Source organism: Euleptes europaea, chromosome 13 (assembly GCF_029931775.1).
Source record: "Euleptes europaea isolate rEulEur1 chromosome 13, rEulEur1.hap1, whole genome shotgun sequence".
Taxonomy (NCBI): Eukaryota; Metazoa; Chordata; class Lepidosauria; order Squamata; family Sphaerodactylidae; genus Euleptes; species Euleptes europaea.
The window spans coordinates 7,375,369-7,396,747 of record NC_079324.1 but is presented as its reverse complement, the minus strand read 5'-3'; the positions used below and the strand labels follow the sequence as shown (position 1 = coordinate 7,396,747).

General features: G+C 48.8%; 1 protein-coding gene across 1 annotated transcript; it reads left to right on the top strand.

Annotated features, from left to right (window-relative positions):
- The first annotated feature begins 13,821 nt into the window (after positions 1–13,821).
- On the top strand, positions 13,822–14,880 carry LOC130486464 (uncharacterized). The gene has a single exon (XM_056859734.1). It carries the CDS (start codon positions 13,822–13,824, stop codon positions 14,878–14,880), a length of 1,059 nt encoding a protein of 352 aa, XP_056715712.1.
- Positions 14,881–21,379: the final 6,499 nt, after the last annotated feature.

Here is a 21,379-nt window from a genome sequence, read left to right as displayed (position 1 = left end):
CTTCCTAATGTTTTGCCAAAAACTCTTTTGATTTAATTTCAACTTGCTGGTTCCAATCTGGCCTTCTGAGGCAACAGAAAACAACTTGGCACCATCCTCCATATGACAACCCTTCAAGTACTTGAAGATGGTTATCATATCACCTCTCAGTCTTCTCCTCTTCAGGCTAAACATACCCAGCTCCTTCAACTTTTCCTCATAGGACTTGGTCTCCAGACCCCTCACCCTCTTTGTTGTCCTCCTCTGGACATGTTCCAGCTTGTCTACATCCATTGCAGTGCCCAAAACTGAACACAATACTCTAGGTGAGGTCTAACCAGAGCAGAGTGATACCATCACTTTGTGTGATCTGGACACTATACTTCTGTTGATGCAGCCCAGAATCGCATTTGCCTTTTTAGCGACTGCATCACTGAAGCAGATCAATTGCTGTGATAAGTGGCTGTTTCTAGACCTTGTATTTCACAAAAAAATATGTTATCTTACTTAACCAGCCACCTGAAGCAATGACACAACTTTGAATTGTATAAGAATTCCTTTTTATTGTTAATGCTTCAATACTATTGATGAAAAAGTTAAAAACCCTCTAATATATATTAAAATTAGATTAAATGGAAAAATCTAACAGATTCTAACAAATTCTACAGATCTGAAATACAGTAAAAAAATTACAATGAAAAATGCAATAGAATTACATGCCCTTCAATGTGTCATGCCAGGGATAATTCTCAGACAGACAGCATGCAAACATGCCTGGCAAAGAATATCCAACCTCTGTAAGAGGTCCCTTTATATACCCTTCCCTTTATCTTAAGTCCCTTTATACACCCTTCCAGAGGTCAATTATGTTGAGAACCAGAATCAGTAAACAATTGTTATGAGAATTCTGCAATATTCCCAGACATCAAAAGACATAAGACAAAATATCCCTTTAACAAACATCTTTCCCTAACCTTGATCTCATGTCAGACAAATATATGACATAGGAAATATACTTTCTCAAAATAAATTCCCAGTTTTTACACTTTCATCTTCAAGGCTTATTAACCACAAAGACAAAATAGGTCATTATCATAACAGACTTGAAAGCCAGGGAAAATACTTAAGAAACCATGAAGACAGATAAAGTTGTTTTTCTCTACATCTGTGTTTTCCCCTACATTTACTATCAGCAACCTTGTCAGCCTTGTTTTGGTTATATTCCCAGACTTCAAATGATTATCCAAGGTCTGGAAACATTGTAGGTGACCTTGCTCTGTGGTTTTTGAAATGCCTTTCAAACATCTTTCCAGACAAACAACTCATTCTTTCCCATATTTGAAGCCTAAAATCATTACTTGGATCAATGCTGCAGTTTGTCAATAACCATAACATCACACCCCTAACTCATGTTCAGTGTTTGGTCTACTAAGACCCCTAGATCTTTTTTGCACACCCAACTGCTAAGACAAGTCTCCCCCATCCTATAATTATGCATTTGATTTTTCCTACCTAAATGCAGAACTTTACATTTATCTCTGTTGAAATGCATTTTATTAGTTTTAGCCCAATTCTCCAGCCTGTCAAGATCATCTGACTCTGTCTTCTACTGTATTTCCTACCTCTCCCAATTTAGTATCAACTGCAAATTTAATAAACATCCCCTCTATTCCTTCATCGATATCATTTATAAAGATGTTGAACAACACAGGGCCCCAGGACAGATCCCCGAGGCACTCCACTAGTCACTTCTCTCCAAGTGGATGAGGAACCATTAACAAGCACTCTTTGGGTGCGATCTGTCAACCAGTTACAGATCCACCTAACTGTAATAGGATCCAAACCACATTTTACCAACTTCTCAACAAGAACATTATGTGGAACCTTATCAAAAGCCTTTCTGAAATCAAGATACATTATATCTACAGCATCCCCCTGATCCAGCAAGGTAGTAACTTTCTTAAAAAAAAGAGATAAAGTTAGCCTAACATGACTTGTTCTTGAGAAACCCATGCTGGCTCTTAGTAATCACAGCCATCCTTTCTAAATGCTCAAGGATTGACTGTTTCATGATTTGCTCTAAAACTTTTCCAGGTATAGACGTCAAGCTGATGGGTCGGTAGTTACCTGGATCCTCCTTTTTCCCCTTCTTGAAGATGGGGACAACATTTGCCCACCGCCAATCTTCTAGTACCTAACCAGTCCTCCAAGAATTCTCAAAACTATTGGACAGAGGCTCAGAAATTACATCCGCAAGTTCTTTTAGTACCCCTGAATGCAATTCATCTGGCCCGGAAGACTTTGTTTTCATTTAAATAAACTAGGTGTTTATGTACTACCCCTTTGCTGATCTGAGGCAGCAACTCTCTTCCCTCATCATGTGTTCTGTTTTTGCCTTGTTGAGCACTGTTTCCCTTGCAAGAAAAGACTGAGGAAAAAGTAGGAATCGAGCAGTTCTGCCCTCTCTTCATCACCTGTTACAATTTCACTTTCCTGTCCCTGCAATGGGCCTACCATGTCCTTGTTCTTTTTCTTACTCTGAACATAACAGGAAGCCTTTTTTGTTGTGTTTAGCATCTCTCGCTAGCCTAAATTCATACTGAGCTTTAGCGTTTCTTCCTACAAGCAGTGGTTATTTATTTATATTCATCTTTTGCTATAAGGCCCTCGTTCCATTTCCTGAGTCTTTTTTATTTCTCAAATCTTTAGAAAGCTGTTTATGGAGCCACCCTGGCCTCTTTAGGCTCCTCCCACTTCTCCTTCTCATAGGAATCGTTTGTGATTGTGCCTTCAATATTTAGCTTTTAAGAAACTCCCATCCCTCTTGAACTCCCTTCTCCTTAAGTATTTCTGACGATGGGATTCTACCCAGCATAAGTTCACGTTTGTTAAAATTTTCTTTCCTAAAGTCCAACCTATATGACTATGTATACCTCTTCCCTTCCCCCAGATTGTAAAATCCAAGATTATATGGTCACTACTACCCAGGGTTTCCACTACTGTCAGGCTGTTATCTCGGTTTAGATGTTTCCTTTCGTTTCTCTGCTGAACCGTCCAGACTCAAGGACGGCTACACATACCAAAGCCTGGGAACGCCACTCCTGGGAAATAATGCTCTGTTTATGCTTTGTAATCTCCCGCCGTTTCACTGCCTTATATTTCCAAATAACGGGCAAGGCAAGCCATAGCTGTCATCTTGCCTTCAATGCACTGTATTGCCTTTTTGACCAGTAAAGCCATCTGCTTGGAATCTGATTGTCTCTGTGGTGATTTCTGGTTCGATGGGTCAAGAGCTCACAACTACTTTCACCTCATCAACCAGTTCTTCCCTGTTGGTGAGAATCAAGTCCAAGATAGCAGACCCCCTTGGAGGAGGAGGAGGAGGAGGAAGAGGAGGAGGAAGAAGAGTTGTTTTTTATATGCCGACTTTCTCTACCACTTAAGGAAGAATCAAACCGGCCTACAATCCCCTTCTCCTCCCAACAACAGACACCCTGTGAGGTAGGTGGGGCTGAGAGAGCTCTAACAGAGCTGTAACTTGCCCAAGGTCACCCAGCCGGCTTCATGTGTAAGTGTGGGGAAACAAATCCAGTACCCCTCAATCCTAATATTCCAGTTGTGAGTGTCATCCCACCAAGTTTCAGTAATACCTATTAGGTCATAGTTCCCTTCCTGTATTAGGACTTCAAGTTCCCCCAGCTGACGGTGGTCTGCGCACACCCCTGCACATCCAAACCTACCTAAGCACAGACAGCTTTAAAAGGGGGTTTGACAGATTCACGGAGGAGAGGTCTCTCAGTGGCTACTAGCCATGGTGACTAAAGGGAACCTCTGAGGCAGTCAACCTCTGAATACCTGTGCCAGGAAGCATTATCAGGGAAGGCCTTGGCCTCTATGCCCTGTTGGCTCTCCAGTGGAACTGGATGGCTGCAGTGTGAGACAGGATGCTGGACTAGATGGACCACTGGTCTGATCCAGCAGGGCTCTTCTGATGTTCTTAAACATCCTAAAGGTCTTTTTGAGGAGACAGACAGTCCTTCAGCTGCTGCCCTAAAGGGAGCTTAAGAGGGGCCCTGCTGGCCCAGTTGCCCTGGAGGGCCAACAAACAGGGCATAGAGTCCAGGGAACTTTGCTGCCTTTGGATATGAAGGTTCCTTTTAGGCACCACGGTGCCGATGGCTTAGACTCTTCTGGCACAGAGTCTGGAAGCTGTGCTGTATCCACCCACTGTCTGTCAAGGGCTGAAGCCCCAGGCTGAGGATGCAACAGCCACAATTAGAGGCCACCCAGTAGCACACCACACATCACTGCTGCCAGTTAGAGAATTGCCCTTTTCACTCCTTTGCATCCTTCTGCTTAGGAAGAGGAGACCTCTGTCCTGCTCAGGGAAGAGAATATCCCCCTTTGGTTGAAACACGGCCGCTCTTGCTGATACAGCATCCTTGGCTCTGGAGTCTAGCAAGAGCTGTGCCAGGCCTTGCAACTTCTGGACTGAACCAGGCCTTTTCTGTCTGCCCTGCTTTCCTGACTGACTATTAAGTGTCCTGTCCTGCCATCCCTGAAGAGGGGCAACACTGCACAAGTACCCTGCCCTGCTCAGATCTCGAGCGCTCCCTTTTCTACTTGTGCCAATCAAGCACGAGATAAACTCGCAGAGGGAGGAGATAAACTTGCAGATGGGCTTGCTCACATTTTTAAAAAACGTTGTTAGATACTTTTCTACTCCAGAAAGCAGCATATAAAGAGTCACAGAATCGGAAGGATACCCAGCAGAGTATGCTCCCATCGCCTTTTGCTCTCAGAGCACACACGCTACCAGTCTGCTGTGATCCAAATAGGCCACCTTCCGCTTCATGCTTGTACTTTCTAACATCCAGATGGGCTTTCGGGTGAGCATTCCTGACTTACCGTTCTCAGGATTGAACAGCCTGGGCAAACAATAGCCTTTGCACAGTGGAGCAGAAGCTATCGTTGGCTGATGAAACAGTCAAGCATTTAAAGCAGCGATTTATTAGAATGGAGGAAAGGATGGCTACTCTCCACTGAAAGATCGCAGTCCCTCCTAGCAACTGGACTCAGTACCAGGGACAACCACTGAGGCCCCCACCAGCAAAACCAGTCAGGCTTGCGTGGCACTGGTGACAGCAGGGGCTGCTTACAAGCATGAGAGTGCTTTGCATGTCTCCTTGCCCTTATTCGCAGGTTTTATCCTCACAACCTTGTGAGGTAGGCCAGGCTGAGAGCAAGCAGCTGGCCCAAGGTCACCTGGCCAACTTCCATGGCTGAGCCATGCGGCTTTATTAGGAATAAAGAAGCAAGGTGGAAGGGAGAGGCAGAGCAGAGGCTGCCTGCTCCTCTCTCGGTGCGTGCAAGACCCCAGATCCGGCAGAACGGAACAGCCACTCCACTCCAGCCCTGCCTTCAGCAGAAAAGCAGCCTGTCCCTGACCCCATGGAGGTTCCTTACCCAGGGGAGCATTTGACAATATTGGCTAGAGTGTCAGGCCAGCATCTGGGAGGCCCCGTCTCCAGCACCCGTCCTGCAATGCAATTGTGCTGGCTGGCATTGGGCCAGTCACCCTCTCTTAACCTGACAGGTTTTTTGTGAGGAGAAAATGGGGAAGGAAGAACCTGCTGTCCTGAGTTCCAGGAAGGAAAGGTAGGAGGAAATGTACGAGGCAGGAGATCAGCCGACTGACAGTCAAGTGAAGGTCTGCGACTGGCTAATTGTGAGATGTCCCAGATCTCCTGGAAGCCCAGAGTCCAACCCCTCCAAACCGTTGAGTAGCAGCCATTCTGTGTGGTTCTCCCATACGGGCTGAGCAGTCCTCCTTGATGCAGAATGGAAGGAATGCCTGTTTCCTAGCAGCAGGCCGTCACTTCCTCCAATGGCATTTTTCAGCTACCAAAAATGCCTCCGTCAAGCCTCTTTGGCATCTCCGCTCTGCCAGTGGCCATTGATCTCTCCTCAAGCTGTTTCTGTTCAGTTTGCTCAGTCCAGCTCAATGCTCTTGCTAAATCGAGGGTGGTGGTGGTGGTGGTACCATTTGCACCAGAACACACGCCTTTTGGAGACAACGCTTCCCTCTGCAGAATACAGCGAAGCACACCCATTTCCATTCTCTACAAAAAGCCAGGAATGGCTCGCTGTTGTGTCGATTTGACACTCTGAGCGAGCGTGTCGAGTAACCTTCCCAGCTGAGTGAACAGAGTTTGCCATTCCCTGGCAGTGAACTCTGTCAGGGGTCCCCAATGTGGTGGGCACAGGTGCCATGGCGCCCGCTGACACCTTTTCTGGTGCCTGCCAAGTACTTTTAGAAAGTGGGCAGGGCCAAGTGGGGCTTTTGCCCAGCAAGGCTTTTGATTGGCTGTGCAGATTTTTAAAAATATAACTGCAGCAGCAGCTGCCACTAAAGCACCAGGATCTTCACTGTGTGACTGCAGGTAACCCGGGGCAACCATTTTGTAGCTGGCTCCACCTCCTGCAGCAACCATTTTATGGCAGCCATTTTGTGGTGGCACCAACCACACTGTGTCAGATTTCCAAAAGTGCCTGCAGGCCCAAAAAGGTAGGGGACCCCCAAATTATGTCTTCTGATTGCAAGCCTCATTCTTCTTCCACCGAGAGAGACCCCTGGCATGTGTGAATCAAACATTACAGCTAAGATTACTTCGAAAACATGTGCTGCACTTGGCTGGGGAGGGGTGCCACACTGGTGTGCAGATGCTTCACACACCTGGAAGGACTTCAGCAGTGTGAGAAGCTGTCAGGAACTACCCGGATTTGAACCAGGAGTCTCTTGGTCTATGTACTGGTGCCCCTTGTGGAAAGTCCAATAAAGGCAGACAAGCAGGGCAGTTTGGCTTTCTTTGGGCACAGTATGGTCCTGTGCCCCAGGTATCCCATTGATTCCTCCAGAATTGGCCTGGCTATAAATACTCATGAGTGTTGACTTCATGCACGTATAAAGCTGTGGCTCTAATTTTCCACATCCAAAGAAATATGCTAGTCAAGAGTGCTGAACTTCATCAGTATGGTCTAGTGGTCAGACTTGGATCTCTGCCCTATTTTACTGGTTGCCCACATGCCATGGCTCCCATATTCTATGCCTCCTATCCTTACCAATAAAAAGAGTCTTGCAAGACACATCAGGCAAACTGACTATGGCAAAAACTTTCATGGACTACAACATAGACAAAGTTGTCCAATACATGATGCATATCGTCAGTTGGCAGAGGCAGCTTTTCTACATGAATAGGGAAATGGGGAGGAGGAGGGAAGTCAGGTCAAAAGACAATAAAGTTGCACAGCCAATCACATGAATGCAAAGCTCAAAGGTATACAGGATAAGCAACCTCTAGCATGCCTTTTTCCTCCTGGTGCCAGCCATCATATTCTACCAAATCTCTAAGATGAAGAGCTAGTTTTTATACCCCACTTTTCTCTACCTTTAGGAGTCTCAAAGCAGCTTACAATCACAATCCCTTCCTCTCCCCACAACAGGCACCTTGTGAGGTAAGTGGAGTTGAGAGAATTCAGAGAGAATTGTGACTGGCCCAAGATCACCTAGCTGGCTTCATGTGGAGAAGTGGGGAATCAAACCTGGTTCTCCAGATTAGAGTCTGCCGCTCATGTGGAGGAGTGGGGAATCGAACACCATTCTCCAGATTAGAGCCCACTGCTCTTAACTACTACACCACTCTGGCTCTCGACTAGCTCTTAGATAAGCGGCGTTGTGAAGACAACAACTATTGAAGACTTGTACAACATTTCAGGGATGACAGCAGATACCACAACAAAAGGAAGGCCAACTTTCAGCTTCCACCCACTCCCTTCTCCATTTGCAAGAGACACCTGAACAGATGCTGCTTTTGTGTTACAAGAATGTCTAACCTCGGGAAAGAACAAGTGTCAAATGCTTCTCAGCATCCAACAGACTTTGGGTGGGCAGAGGAACTTGGAGCCCATTTTCCTCCAGAAAAATGCTGTCACATCTCTCAAACAACGTGGATCACTTGCAGCTATGGAATGTGCTTTGCTGCTTGATGTAAATGCAGAAGTTTTCCTGGAAATTCCAAATAGTGCAAGTGTGGTGAGAAATGCCACTAACTGTTTCAGCATGAAGCCTGGTTTCTATTGGAGTTCATCCTGTCACGTTCATAAGTAGCCTTCTTCTGTGCAAACTTGAAAGAGGGATATATTGTTTGTTATTTGAGCTACATAACCTAATCAACGAGAACCAGCATGATTGTAGTGGTTAGAGTGTCAGACCAAGATCTGGAAGTTTCAGGTCAGAGTCCACACTGGTGCCATGGAAGCTCGGTGGGTGACCTTGGGTCACTCATATTGAGCCTAGACTACCTCACAGGGTTGTTGTGAGCTAGCACTGCAATAGCCATACTTTAATATGGATCCAACCCTATAATGTTGAAAAGGTGGTCAGTCATCTTCAGAGGCAAACATCCAAATTGGATAAGTCCAAAATTCTCCTTCCGAAATGTATCATTCGAACCCAGGAACTGATGCAAGTAAATCTATATTTTTCTCTAATACAATTTTGCTTGCAACTTGAAGGTTCTGGCCTGGGACTGAGGTGGACGGTGCACAACCAGAGACATTACTGCCATTATTGCCAAGGGAAGCCGAAGGATGTTGAATACAGAAGAAAGACGCACAGGGGTCTCCCCCTTCTCCTCCTTACTATTCAGACAGCTGCCACTGGATCCCTGTCGCCACCTGATCTGCTCATTCAGAAGCACCTGTTCTAGTGACTGATACAAGAATCTCCACCAAGAACGCTACAGCCCAGTTGGACAGAATGCAAGCCTGAAATCCTGCCCAACTATTTGGACGGCTACAGGGCCTGGTTCTTCAGCCAAGCTGCCGGACCGATTGCTCAGGGTGGCAGAATAAAGAAAGGGCCTCTGCACTTCAGGGATTCCGTGGCAGAGGAGGTGACTGGCAGCCTTTCCTGGACCCACAACACAGCCAGAGGAAGCACAAGCCCAGGAGACTGAGGGAGATCCTTTGCTCGGGGTGACAAAACACCGCCAATTGGCCCTGGACAGCTCCTTCCCTGTTCTCCCACTGGTCCCTCCACCAGCTTCATCTCTGCTACTGCAGCAAGCAAGACTCCTGTTTTATTCTACAGCAGGCACAGGCAAAAGAGGAGAAAAGGGAGATCCAAGAGCATGGCAGAGGGCCCAGGAACGGCATCCCCCATGGCTGACTTGGCATCTTGAAAAGGATCAGCAAAGTCTCCACGCTATGATCCGTAACTGCAGTTCTGCAACCAGAGAAGACAAAGGCCGGATTCACATCCTGGGCAGACCCCACACTACTGGCTAGCTGCAGGAGCATCCAGGGCACTTCAGAAGACTGGTCACTCATCAGGGATCACATGGTGGTACTTTTCATAACGACCTTTGGCCGTAAACCGAACAAAACGGAGGGACTGACCGGCACATAGTAGCAAGTGGGACCAGCACCTCTTTGTGGGGGTCGATATAAACAACCACAGTAATTTTCAATTACCTTTCTTGAAACAGCTCCATGGGGCCCTTATTTATTTCAATAACCTGCTTTTCTCCCCAATGAGAAAATGGTTCTCCTCCTTTACCCTCACAACAACAACCCTGCAAGATAGGTTAGGTTGAGAGAAAGCAATTGGCCCAGTGTTACCCAGCGAGCTTCCATGGCAAATTAGCAATTTGAACATGGGCATCCTAGACCCTAGTTCAACACTCTAACTACTACAAAACCCTGGCTCCCCTTGCTGCTCTATCACAAGCCCCCACGCTCCCGTGGCCAACCACACAGGGTCTGCCGCATGCCTGCTTCAGGCTTAGAATTACATGTTCAAGCCCAGTTGCTCACCAAATTATCCACAGCCTAGAAGCCAAGAGCAACCCGGTTTTTTCCATTTTCAGGAAACAAAGGGGGCCTAGAAATTGCTGCAACTTGTACAAGCGACACCGTGCATTCAGAGGTAAGCAAGAAGGCTCACCTCTTGAACTCCCCGTGGGCACCTTTGGAATTCTGACGCAGGACGGTAGGCACAGCGCAGCCACCAAATGGCAGCTACAAAATGGCTGCTGCAGGAGGCAAAGCCACCCACACAATGGCTGACACAGCCACACAGTGAAGATCCTTGTGCTGTGGTGGCAGCTGCTGCCAAAGCAACATGGTTAAAAATCTGCATGGGCAATCAGATCTAGAAGCCCCGCCAGTCAGGAGCTGGTTCTGGCTCCCAAGGCCCAGTGCCCTCCCAGGCTCTCCGCCCAGCCTGCCCCTCGGCCCCCTTGGACCAAACAGAGCTACAGAAGCTTCCAGGGGTTGGGCTTTGTCTGGCCAGTCATCAGTTCAACCCTGTCTCGCTGGGTCTCCTCTCCCCGCCTGCTGGGCACCCTGGCCCCAGAGCTTCCATGCCAGCCCTCCACACTGTTTACAGCCTAGCATCACAGGCATGGTTTAGTCCAGGGGTCCCCAATGTTTTTCAGCCCATGGGCACTTTTGGAATTCTGACACAGGGTGGGCGCAACCAGAAAATGGCTGCTGCAGGAGGCGGAGCCACACACATACAGGAAGCCCAGGTGCGGGAGACATGAAGGGTCATTAAATACTCACACACACACACACACAAGGAAAGAGCAGTAAGGGAATAAAACTGACAATGTGGTGGCAGCCATCCCTGAAACAACATTACTTTAACCTGCACAGCCAACCAGATTGCCAATGGCCAATCAGAAGTCTTGCTGGGCAAGAACTCCACCTGTCCCCTCCCACTTTCTAAAAGCATTTGGTGGGTAACAGAAAAGTTGTTGGCGGGTGCTATGGTGCCCATTGACACCATGTTGAGGACCCCTTGTTTAGTCTGCCATTGTCAACGGAAGCGCTAAACACATGCTAAAATCTCTCCCTGCTGCAATCAATGGGATCTCAAACAGCAGCACTTTGGCTATCATACTTATTTTTTTAAAAAATATAATCCTCTTAAAACAATACTATAAAAGCAGGGAAGTCCTCCCCCTCCCAGATGTCAGAAATACCCCCCAAATAAGGAAAAGGGACTGCGGAGGCAATCTGTGGTTTAATTTCTCCATGCATTCTGGGTATTCAGACGCCACTGTGATGAGAATATACTCTGGAACGGCCAAGGGATTAAATTAGATTCCCGCATGAAAGTGGTGATGAGCTACCAGACGCTGCTGGGGCATTCCAAATGATTGCATCTGGGCTGGTGCCAAGCGGCAAGGCACATAAATGTCCAGCAATATAGGATCTGCTCTGCTTAAGGAGGAAGTGATTACTCTGCAATAAATAATGCAATCAACTGTAAATAAAGGAAAGGCCTTTGATAGTCATATATAAAATAATGACCAGCTTGAAGAAAAGCAGGGTGGGGAGGAAAGAAGGTTCCCCCCCTTTGCACGAGGAGAATGCCAGGTCACCCAGTGAAACTGATTGGTTAGAGAGATGAAAGTCCTTCATTACTTAGCGCATAATTAACTTATGGAATTTGCTGCCACACAATGTAGTAATATCTACTGGGTTAGATGGAAGCAGAATAGTTTGGCAGTGGCTGTGAGCCACGATAGCCAAATGAAACCTCCATGCTCAGAGGCAGTATACCTCTGAATCCCAGAAGCTGGGGGAAACACAACAGGGATGCCTTTTGGAAGGCACCTGACCAGCCTCTCTTGGAGGCAGAATTCATGCCCCTGTGTCTGCAGCCTGAAATACTGGAGAGTGAAGAGAGACATGTCACAGCAGCTACCAACCTGTTTGCAGTGGTTGTTTTTACACAACAGCTTCTAAGCAAGAGCAGTCATTATAAGAGGCAAGAACTTGGGATTTTATGTGCAGGACCTTTAAACAGCCATATGGAGTGTGGGGAAAGGTGAGGTACGGATTTTACAGTAAATAAAATTCAAGGTTCACAGCCATTCTTAACTCAGCCTGCTGCTTATGTTGGACAGATTGGTGGGATGGCAAGGGGGGAGATTGTAGGACTAGAAGCCCACCCTGATTCTAGAAGGGAATAGTTATGACACTGCCTCGAGCCCCCTAGCCTCATGGAACACCACGCAGGAAGACCACCAATAACCATGCCCAACCTCAGAGGCAGGACTGAAGACAGTCAGGGTGACAGTTCCTGAGGCTACAAAGAGAAACGCAATTTCCCCTCCCACCAAGACAGCAAATTCTCAAAAACCAGCTGTGCGGCTTCAATCTACAAGTGGGAACTTGCGTGACTCAGCATTCCTCCATGCCAAAAATCCCCTCTGCATAGAAAACTAAATGACTGGGAGAAGGGTTCGAGCCTAGCCTCGATACTGAAATACTGGACAGCACTTTACACACACATAAGCAAGAACATTTAAAATGGAAAAACGTCCAACCCGCCCCCACCCCCCCAAAGCACTCTAATCCAGAAGCAAGCTTACTTCCTCCTCTGTTTGTGAGAACTAGGCCTGAGTACGGGGCTAATTGCACCCCTACCTTTTATTCCTGAACACAACCCCATCATGCGAGATAATGGGGTGACAGCATCAGTTAATTCACATGGCCTGCTGTTGGGGGAAAACCTGAAGGAGAGAAAACACTGCTCTACTGCTGTCTGGGGGCAACAATCCCCCCATACATCTATCCATCACATGTGGATCCCTTCTACAAAGGAGTTCTGAGAAGCACATATGGCTTACCACCTCCTTGTTTTATTTTCACAACAAGCCCTTCTGATTGAGTGGTCCCCCCCCCAAGTGAGTTTTCTGGAAGGAATTTGAAGCCAGGTCCCCCCGGCCGAATCTGACAGCCACTGCACCATGCTGGTTCTAGATGCGGCAAGATACTGGGGAGAGGAAGCAAAACCTTTTCACTTAGGGTCTGAGATAGCTCTGAGCAGATTCAAAGAGACAGCAGAAAAGTGATAACGAAGCTAAGCAGGGTCAGCCCTGGTTAGTACTTGGAGACCATCGAGGAAGTCCAGAGTTGCTACACAGAGTTAGGTAATGGCAAACCATCTCCTGTCGTCTCTTCCCTTGCAAACTCTACGGGGGTCACCATAAGTTGGGTGTGAATTGATGGCACTTTCCATCAGCACCATTCTTTAACATACTTTTTCTTTACAGAAGGACACCCCGAACGAAAATCAGTGCGGCGCGCTTGCCCTGGTGGAACAGTCTCAAAACAATTACGTACCTGTGAGAGGTCAGACCAGCCTCCTGCTGATGGAATGGCTACTGGAAGAACAGGGTTTTACGTTTTAACATTGCCAGCCTCCTTCCCAAGACCCTCTGGGTCTTTCCAAATGCACCTTACAATGCCCAGGGGGCAAAGGGTGAATGGGGCATGTTCCAATACAAAACAGGCCAGAGTGCCAAGAGACACTGGGGAGCTTAGGGACAGCTTCCTCTGGAGCATCAATCCTACCAGTGAGTTCCCATGCGCCTCGCCCACACCAAATCCCACCTGTGGCATTCACAACCCACTCGATCAACCCAGTGGGACCCCCGGGGCTCCATCCATCCCCTTTGACAGCTCCCTCCCCAATCCCAATCCCATCCCCATGCCAACCAAGACGTCTGCAACCGACAATTATATGCAAGAACTGGAGCAGCAGGCGAGCACAACGCCCCCGAAGAGACAAGTCAGACTCCAGAGAAATATCCTTGCCAGTGGTTATTCGATTTCTAAAAGAAGAAGTGAGGGGGCTCAACCCTCTCTGCCACTCTTTCTCTCCTTAAAAAAAAAGCAAAAAAAATTGCTGCCCACAGTTATGGAGCAGTGAGAGAATGCACTCTGCACATGCCCTGAAGCGTCCTCCTGCTCCCAACCCACCAAATGCAAGCTCTGCCCCAGCTCACGTTTAGCCCTGCTCCTGGTCTTCTCACCCTCCTTGGAAAGAAATTCGACCCCCCCCCCAAAAAGGGATGCCTCTGCGCCCCCTTCAACTCACCCTCTGCCTATGGGGATGGGCTGGGGCTGGGGGAAGGCGGGCGTTCGCCACAGCCAGCCAGACGGGCGCTGCTGGAGCTGCCCACGGTCCCGCGCGCTCCCTCCTCAGGCGCGCCCCTCCCCGCCTGGAAGGCAGGGGTGGCAGGGGGCGGCAGGGGGCGAGGGCCGGCCCCGATTGGCACGACCGGCCCCCGGGAGCCCGACGACCCCTGCCAGCCCCCGACTCTCTCGGAGGCTCCCCTTGCCCCGGTCGGGCTCTGCACCTGCACGCCTCTGCCTGCCCCCCCCCCCTTGCTGGCAGGCATGCCCACACGCGAGCAGGCGCCGCGAGTGTGCCAAGCTCCGCAGCAGCACCCACCCACCCACCTACCCATTGGCGGCCGCCCTGCCCCCTCGCCTCGTCCAGCGAGCCCCCCGCCTGCCTCCCCCACGCGCCTAGCCACGCGCTTAGCCAAGGACGCGGGGAGGCTCCCCCCGCCCCCGTCCCTCGCCCCGCAGCTGGGGGCCAGGTGCGCCCCCCGCCCCCCGCCGCCCCTGGCAGCCGTGCCCCGCGTGCGAGCGCCTCCCCACCTGGCAGGAAGCAAGGCGCGCTCGCCTCCCCGTCCAGCTGCGGCTCCGGCTCCTGCCTGGCCGCTGGGTGCGCGCGCGGCGGCGCGTGCCGGGCAGCTTCGCCGAGCCGGGCTCCGCAGTGCGGACGCTGCGCATGCGCCTCCAGGCCCCCACTCCCCCCCACCCACCCCCCACCGCACCGCGATGAAGCCCGCGCATCCCTCCCTCCGGCCAGGGATGCTGCCGGGGTGGCCGCGGCGGCGGGGAGGGGCGCCCGAGAGGCCGGCCTGCGGGGCCAGACCCAGGCAGGAGGGCTCCTTCCCAGCCAGAGCCTCGGCTCCCAGCTGGCGGGGGCGCCCCCACGCTGGCCCAGCCTGTCTGCAGGAGAGTCCGTAATAAACGACCCCCCCCACCCCCCCGGGTTGCCCGCTCCAAGCTGGGAAATGCTTGGAGGTTTGAGGGCGGAGCCTGGGGAGGGCAGGGTTTGGGGAGAGGAGGGTCCTCCCCGGGATGGCATGCCAGGGAGGCCCCCTTCCCAAGCAGCCATTTGCTCCAGGAGGAGGGGTTTTTCTAGCCTGGAGACCAGTTGTAATTCCGGGAGATCTCCAGCCACCCCTCAGAGGATGGCAACTCTACCCCCAACCCAGGGCCCACACCTCACACAAAAACCTCAAAGCGGGCCTTCCCTTTGGACCATGAGCTGCAGCTAGGGTTGCCAACCTCGGGGTACTAGCTGGAGATCTCCTGCTTTTACAACTGATCTCCAGCCGATGGAGATCCGTTCACCTGGAGAAAAGCCGCTTTGGCAATTGGACTCTATGGCATTGAAGTCCCTCCCCAAATCCCACCCTCCTTAGGCTCCACCCCAAAAACCTCCTGCCGGCAGCGAAGAGGGACCTGGCAGCCCTCGCTGCAGCTTAAATGTGCAAGTCTGAAGTGATCTCATATTTCCATCAGTCTCCAAAAAAGGGGCCTATAAGGAGCGTTGGGTAACATGCGATAGACCAAGGGTCTGACTTAATCCTACCTTTAAGGAGGGGCTGTGGCTCAGTGGTAGAGCATCTGCTTGGCATGCAGCAGGGCCCAGGTTCAATTCCCAGCATCTCCAGCTAAAAAGATCAGGTCGGAGGTAACTCGAAAGACATCAGCCCGAGACCCTGGTGGCTGCAGCCAGTCAGAGTAGATAATACTGACTTTACAATAATAGAAACATATAGTTGGGCCTTGGTAGAACAAGGGTCCAACCCAGTACCAGATGGTTTCCTTTAGGGAGAACAACAGCTTTTCATGCAGAAGGTCCCAAGTTCAGTCCCTGGCACCTCCAGCTAAAAGGGTAACATGCAAATGAATATTCACTTAACAAATTAAGCAGTTAAAAATCAATATGCAAAAAAAAAGTTTTCCATGATTTGGCAGCTAAAATCATAATCCGCTGAAAGAAATGCTGCTGCAACATTTTGGGAAGGGTGTCCGGTGGTCCCTCCAGAAAACCAGATGTGCCCCTGAGGAAAGTAAGGAAATCTTATGGAATCACAGGCGCTATGCCTGGTTGGTGTGGGCAGCAGGCACTGGGTACTTTGCTAGTGGCTCTTCAGCCAGGCCTTTTCGTCTTGGGGCCTTGGAAGTAGGGCTGCCAACCTCCAGGTAGGATCTGGAGATCTCCCAGAATTACTACTGATCTCCAGATGACAGAGATCAGTTCACCGGGAGAAAAGGGCAGCTTTGGAGGGGGGACTCTATGGCATTATACCATTGAGCTGGCAGCCCTGCTCGGAAGGCACATGTTGTGAGCTGTGGGGTCCTTTCAGGGCCACCTGCATGACATTGGGACCCTCAGAAAAGAAACAGGAGGGGTAGAAAGAACAGAGGGAGGGATAGAAAGAATGGAGCATGCAAGTTAGAGGACCACTTTCCCTAGACCACCCTTCTCTCTAGAGTCCTTAGCTCATGTGACACGTACAACCAAGCTAGGCCAACTTTGTTCTGAAGGTTTATTCTCAAAATGGGCAAAAACAAGCCACACTCAAAGCAAAAAACACGTAACACCTTTGGTTTGTGGGCACAGAATCCTCCTTGGTGGTGGTCCCATCTTGTAGTCTACTAGAGTGAGTCATAAATGGTTTCCAATTGATTTTGTTCACAATATGCAGTCAGCAGCCCATCTCATTTTCTGCCCTTCCTTATTTCTACTGGTTTCTTAACCAAGGGTTTTTCTAATCTCCATTGGTGCACTTTGAGGTCTGCTGATGTGACCTTCCTCAGCCCCCACCCCCCAGCATCTGAAGGTAGGTGGTGGTTACACGAAATCTGCCATTAGATTCTGTACTGGTCATTATGTGTGTGTGGGGGGGGGAGCTTTTCTTCCTGTGCTTCCATGATCTAAGAGTGCACTCCTTTTCTAAATTGTTACATAAGTAATTTACCTTGACAGTTATGAACATTGAGGAGGATGGAAGTATTAATGCCATGATAGAAAGTGTTGTCTTGTCTATAGCAAAGGACAACAGTGCAATCCTAGTCTTTCACATCACCTACTTGCCTAGTCCCATTAACTGGAGATGCCAGGGATTGAACCTGGGACTTTCTGCATGCCAAGCAGATGCTCTACCACTGAGCCATGGCCCCTCCCCTCCTACCTGCTGCTTTGCAGATGTTGTGACCTGCTTGCCTTCCCATCTGTGTTATGTTAGGAAGCTAGATTTTGTTATTTTATTGCAGCTGCTTGTCCTTTGCCTTATGCTGAAGCCCAAACTTTTTCTTTAATCTTTTCAATAAAGCCTGTTGCTTTTATTGGTGTGTTCTACTGTATGTGTGAGAGGGTCCCAACCCAGTTTCGGTCAAAGAATCAGAATGAGATTTGTTCCAGGGTCCTTGGTTTGGGGACAGGGGAATCAAATCATCATTGCAAAGAAATGTTACGTTGGAAACACACACACCCGTCTTTGACCCGTCTGGAAATGCCACAAACATCTGTACGGGTCACAGGCAAAAGGATTGTCATTGTGATGGACCGGGTGTGTTAGAAGGATGGTGTTCATATTGCCAGCACTTTACACCAGCGGCTCTCCAGGGTCTCAGGTTGAGGTCTTCTGCATCACCTATTGCCCAGTCCTTTTCACTGCAGAAGCCAGGGATTGAACCAGAGACCTTCTGTATACAAGGCAGAGGTTCCTGCAATGAGCCACAGCCCCTCCACCTTGACAGACTCTGCTTCTTCAGCCCTACTAAAAACTTTTTAACATTCATGTTTCTGAGTAGACCACTGGTCTACATGGTTGCTTGATTATCAAAAGCATCTGAAGTCTTCTTTCAAGCCTTTTCTGGGCTTTTGAAAAATTAATCAGACAACCTTTGCTCCTTTGAGCTGGAAGCTTTTCCAAGCTCGGAACTGGAACTTCCCATTACATTATTTATTGGCTGGAGGAAGTGCTCTTGAAATATCCACTGTCACCAACCACTCACTCAGCTCTCTGCTTCCCTTGGCTGCTCAATAGCCACTCAGATTATTACAGTAAAGTGGGTCAGTCTCAGAGGATCAGAGGCAAGGGCAGAGATCGCCCTCTCCGAGGAAGAACTGCCAGCAATAAGAACAATTGTGTGGGCATGCCATAGCCACTGTTGACAGAGACCTGTGTCACATTCTGCAAACATGAACTGCCCATGGAGGGCCCCTAAGATGCCTTCCTGCCCACAATTGCTTCTGTGTAGAGGGGATCTCAGTTTGGGCACAGCTTGTGTCCCGGATTCTGGCCAGAGGAGGGAATTGTGGGGAAACCAGCCTGGGTAATTTGGCTACACGAAGTCAAGTGAAGCACACCTCTCCATTTCAAAGCTTTTTGAGTCCAGTTGCTCTCTGGTCTCAGCTATTAGGAGTCTTGATTCCACAAAACTGCCCACCCTGCCCTCAACTGTAGACAAGCAACTGGCAGTGGGAAATTTCACCCCAGGATGGTGTTTGCAAAGGGCTTCATGGGCAAACTGAAGGAGAAAAGGTGTCTGGCCCTTGGCAGTCTTGAACTGTATCACCAAGCACTTGAATCCATTGCAGTTGTATGCCGGTTTCTCCTTTATGGGTTATTTATTTAGGCAATTTTTATGCTGCCTCTCCTGGGGAAGCAGCCTGAGACAACTTACACAGGATCATAATAATAAAAAACATTAACATTTCTAAAACCCAGTCTTTAAAAAATACAGCCAGAGAATTTAAAACCCAATAAATTGTTGAGCAGCTTAAAATGAGCTTAACAATTTCAAACTAAAAGCTCAGGTCGAGGAATGCCCCCAGTGGCCCTCAGGCTCTGCTCCATTTTGGCCTTCCAAGGTATCTCGGCTCCAGCGGTCATCTTGATTTTCCACTTGACAATGGGCTGCTCTTTTGGCTGGACCAGGAGAGCCATTATCTCATGCTTCTCTTTTGGTATATTGCCACAGCTGGTCAATTTTAAATTATTCCCTCCCCCCAAGACTGCCAGTACTCCCAGCTTCCTTTCTGCATTACCAATTAAACACTCTGCCTTGTGCCCCCATCTCCCACTCCCCAATGTCTGGTTACCACTTGTACATTCCCAAGGAATCAGTGGACTACCAACCAGTAAAGAAACCAAACACTTCCCTTCCTCTGCTGCCCAATTTGAATAGCATGTTTGAAGAGTGGAGGTCTAAATGCTACCAGTATTAAAATAAGAATTTATTGAAAGGAAAATGTCCACACACATACTCTGCACAGCAACGAATTGAGCAAGGAATACAAAGAAAGGGTGAAAATGCCACCCTTTATCCTTCAACTCTATACATGCTGGTCTTAGGCAAACTTAGAAGTTCACAGCATTCTAAGGGCTTCCCATTACCTTAGAGTCTTTGGTCTTTTATGCATGGCTGTTTCCCTCTCGGTCACCCCTCCGACAACTTTGGGTCTTTGTGTTGACTATGCATGCCATTTCCGACCATCAGAAGCCGCCTCGCTCTCCCCCTGCGTTTTCCTGCATTTTGTCTTCATTTTCAGAGACCTGTTTTATTTCAAATTTGAAAATGCGTGCAAAATGTGAGAAAATGCAGGGGGAGAGCGAGGCGGCCTCAGACAGTCAGAAACGGTATGCATAATCAACACAATGACCCGAAGTCATCAGAGGGGTGACTGCGAGGGAAACAGCCATGCATAAAAGGCCTTTGTCTAGGCAGGCAGCCTTTTGTCTGCTCCATGTGGTAATATCCACTATGCAAGACGAAGCTTGATGTGAAAGCTCTCTCCTGCAAGTTATCCCTGGTTGGAATCAGCCAAAATATACACTTCTGCCTCTGTGCCATGGGGTTTTATCTCTGCCCGCCTCCTCTGTGGGTCAAATCTCTTCTTTCTGGGGTCACCAGGGTGATCTTCTCTAGCCTCCTGCATTCCAAGTCTTACAGTGCATTCCTGAGAAGAGTTACCTCAGTCTAAGCCCATTGAAATGAATGGGCTTAGACTGGAGTAACTCTCCTTAGGAATGCACTGTCAGTACCTTCTGGCTGTCAGATTCCAGCCAAGGTGTGAGCTGGCCATTTCAGTGTCTCCAGCCAGGATGGCCATTTACATTTGCAAAGCTGTGATGGCTCAGAGTTTAATACACCCATTGACAGGATGGGTGATACTTGGGAGCAATTGACTTCCCACTCCTGCCTGCTTTTTGCTCACAGAGAAAATATTTTTAAAAAACCAAGTGCGGGGGTTGTGCAGAGCTCAAACACTGGAATAATATGCACCCCTCCACAGCATATTACAACATTATTTTAAAAGATCAACTCCTGTTTAAACAGAAATGCAGTGTAAGTACCAGGCAAGCCTCAAGGGGAAGGGCATTACAGGTGAGGTGTGTTACTGGAAAAGCCCCGTCTCTCATTGCCACCCTCACATCTGAAGGTGGGGGCATGGACACCAGATCTTAACAGGTGGGCTGGACACTCAAGCCTACTGGTGAAAGAGACAGATGCCCAATCCAGCATGGCTCCACTCTACTCCGAGCCCTAGCATAGTTGTGTTTCTTTCTGATCTGGTCAAGATATACATGGTTCCAGGGCCTGTTTCTCATGGTGGAGTTGCAGCTGCCCCAGGACTAGCTTAGCCTTTTCCAAACATGCTAATTTCCTACATCACTTCCTAACCTTGTCCTGGTAAGGGAGAGGCTAACAAGATACCCTTAACCACTTTCTTTAAAAATAAATAATTTAGACTATTCAAACATATAAAGTCTGCTTCAGCAACATGAGCAAGTGGGGTTGGTTCAGAAGGTAATATACAAACTTCACATACTGGCTTCTCAGCCATACTGATTAACTATGTCACATATAAACTGTATTTCTTCTCAGCACTCTTTTACGATTAAAGACCTTTCTCTGTCTAACTCCCTGTTCTTTATCATTCTGTTCTCTTTAACTCTGGCTGGTTCAATGTTTCCTAAAAGTGTCATTCTTTAACCCGTTCTAACATTCTTAAGGGGTCTCCAAAACTGAGTACAGGTGTCGTACTCCGGCAGGAGTGTAGCGTGCAGGCAGGAACCAGGCCGGAGGCTTGGCCTCTGGTTTCAACAACAGCAATGGGAGTGCTGTGCCGACCAGAGCCTGACGCAGGCTTTTCTCTTCCCGGGGATCAGGCTAGCCTAAGGTAATTAGCAGACAAAGCACTTACCAGCTCTATCTCCTTGTTTCTCAGATCAGACTGCAGTTTGCATGCCGGGGTGAACTGAGATAGCTACAGTTGCTTGGCGCTCCTGTTTGCATCTCAGTCAGTGGCCTCCAACATGTGTTGAACCCACAAGAGCTCTGGCAAACTGCCTGGCCTTTTATTAGCCTATCAGTTCCAGCTTATTCTACTCCGTCCTGATTAGGCTTAATTGTCTCCTTTCTCTCTCTCAAGGCCCACCTG

What these genes read in the sequence shown, in the direction of transcription:
- LOC130486464 (XM_056859734.1), top strand. Translation starts at nt 13,822, where the DNA reads ATGCAAGCTCTGCCCCAGCTCACGTTTAGCCCTGCTCCTGGTCTTCTC.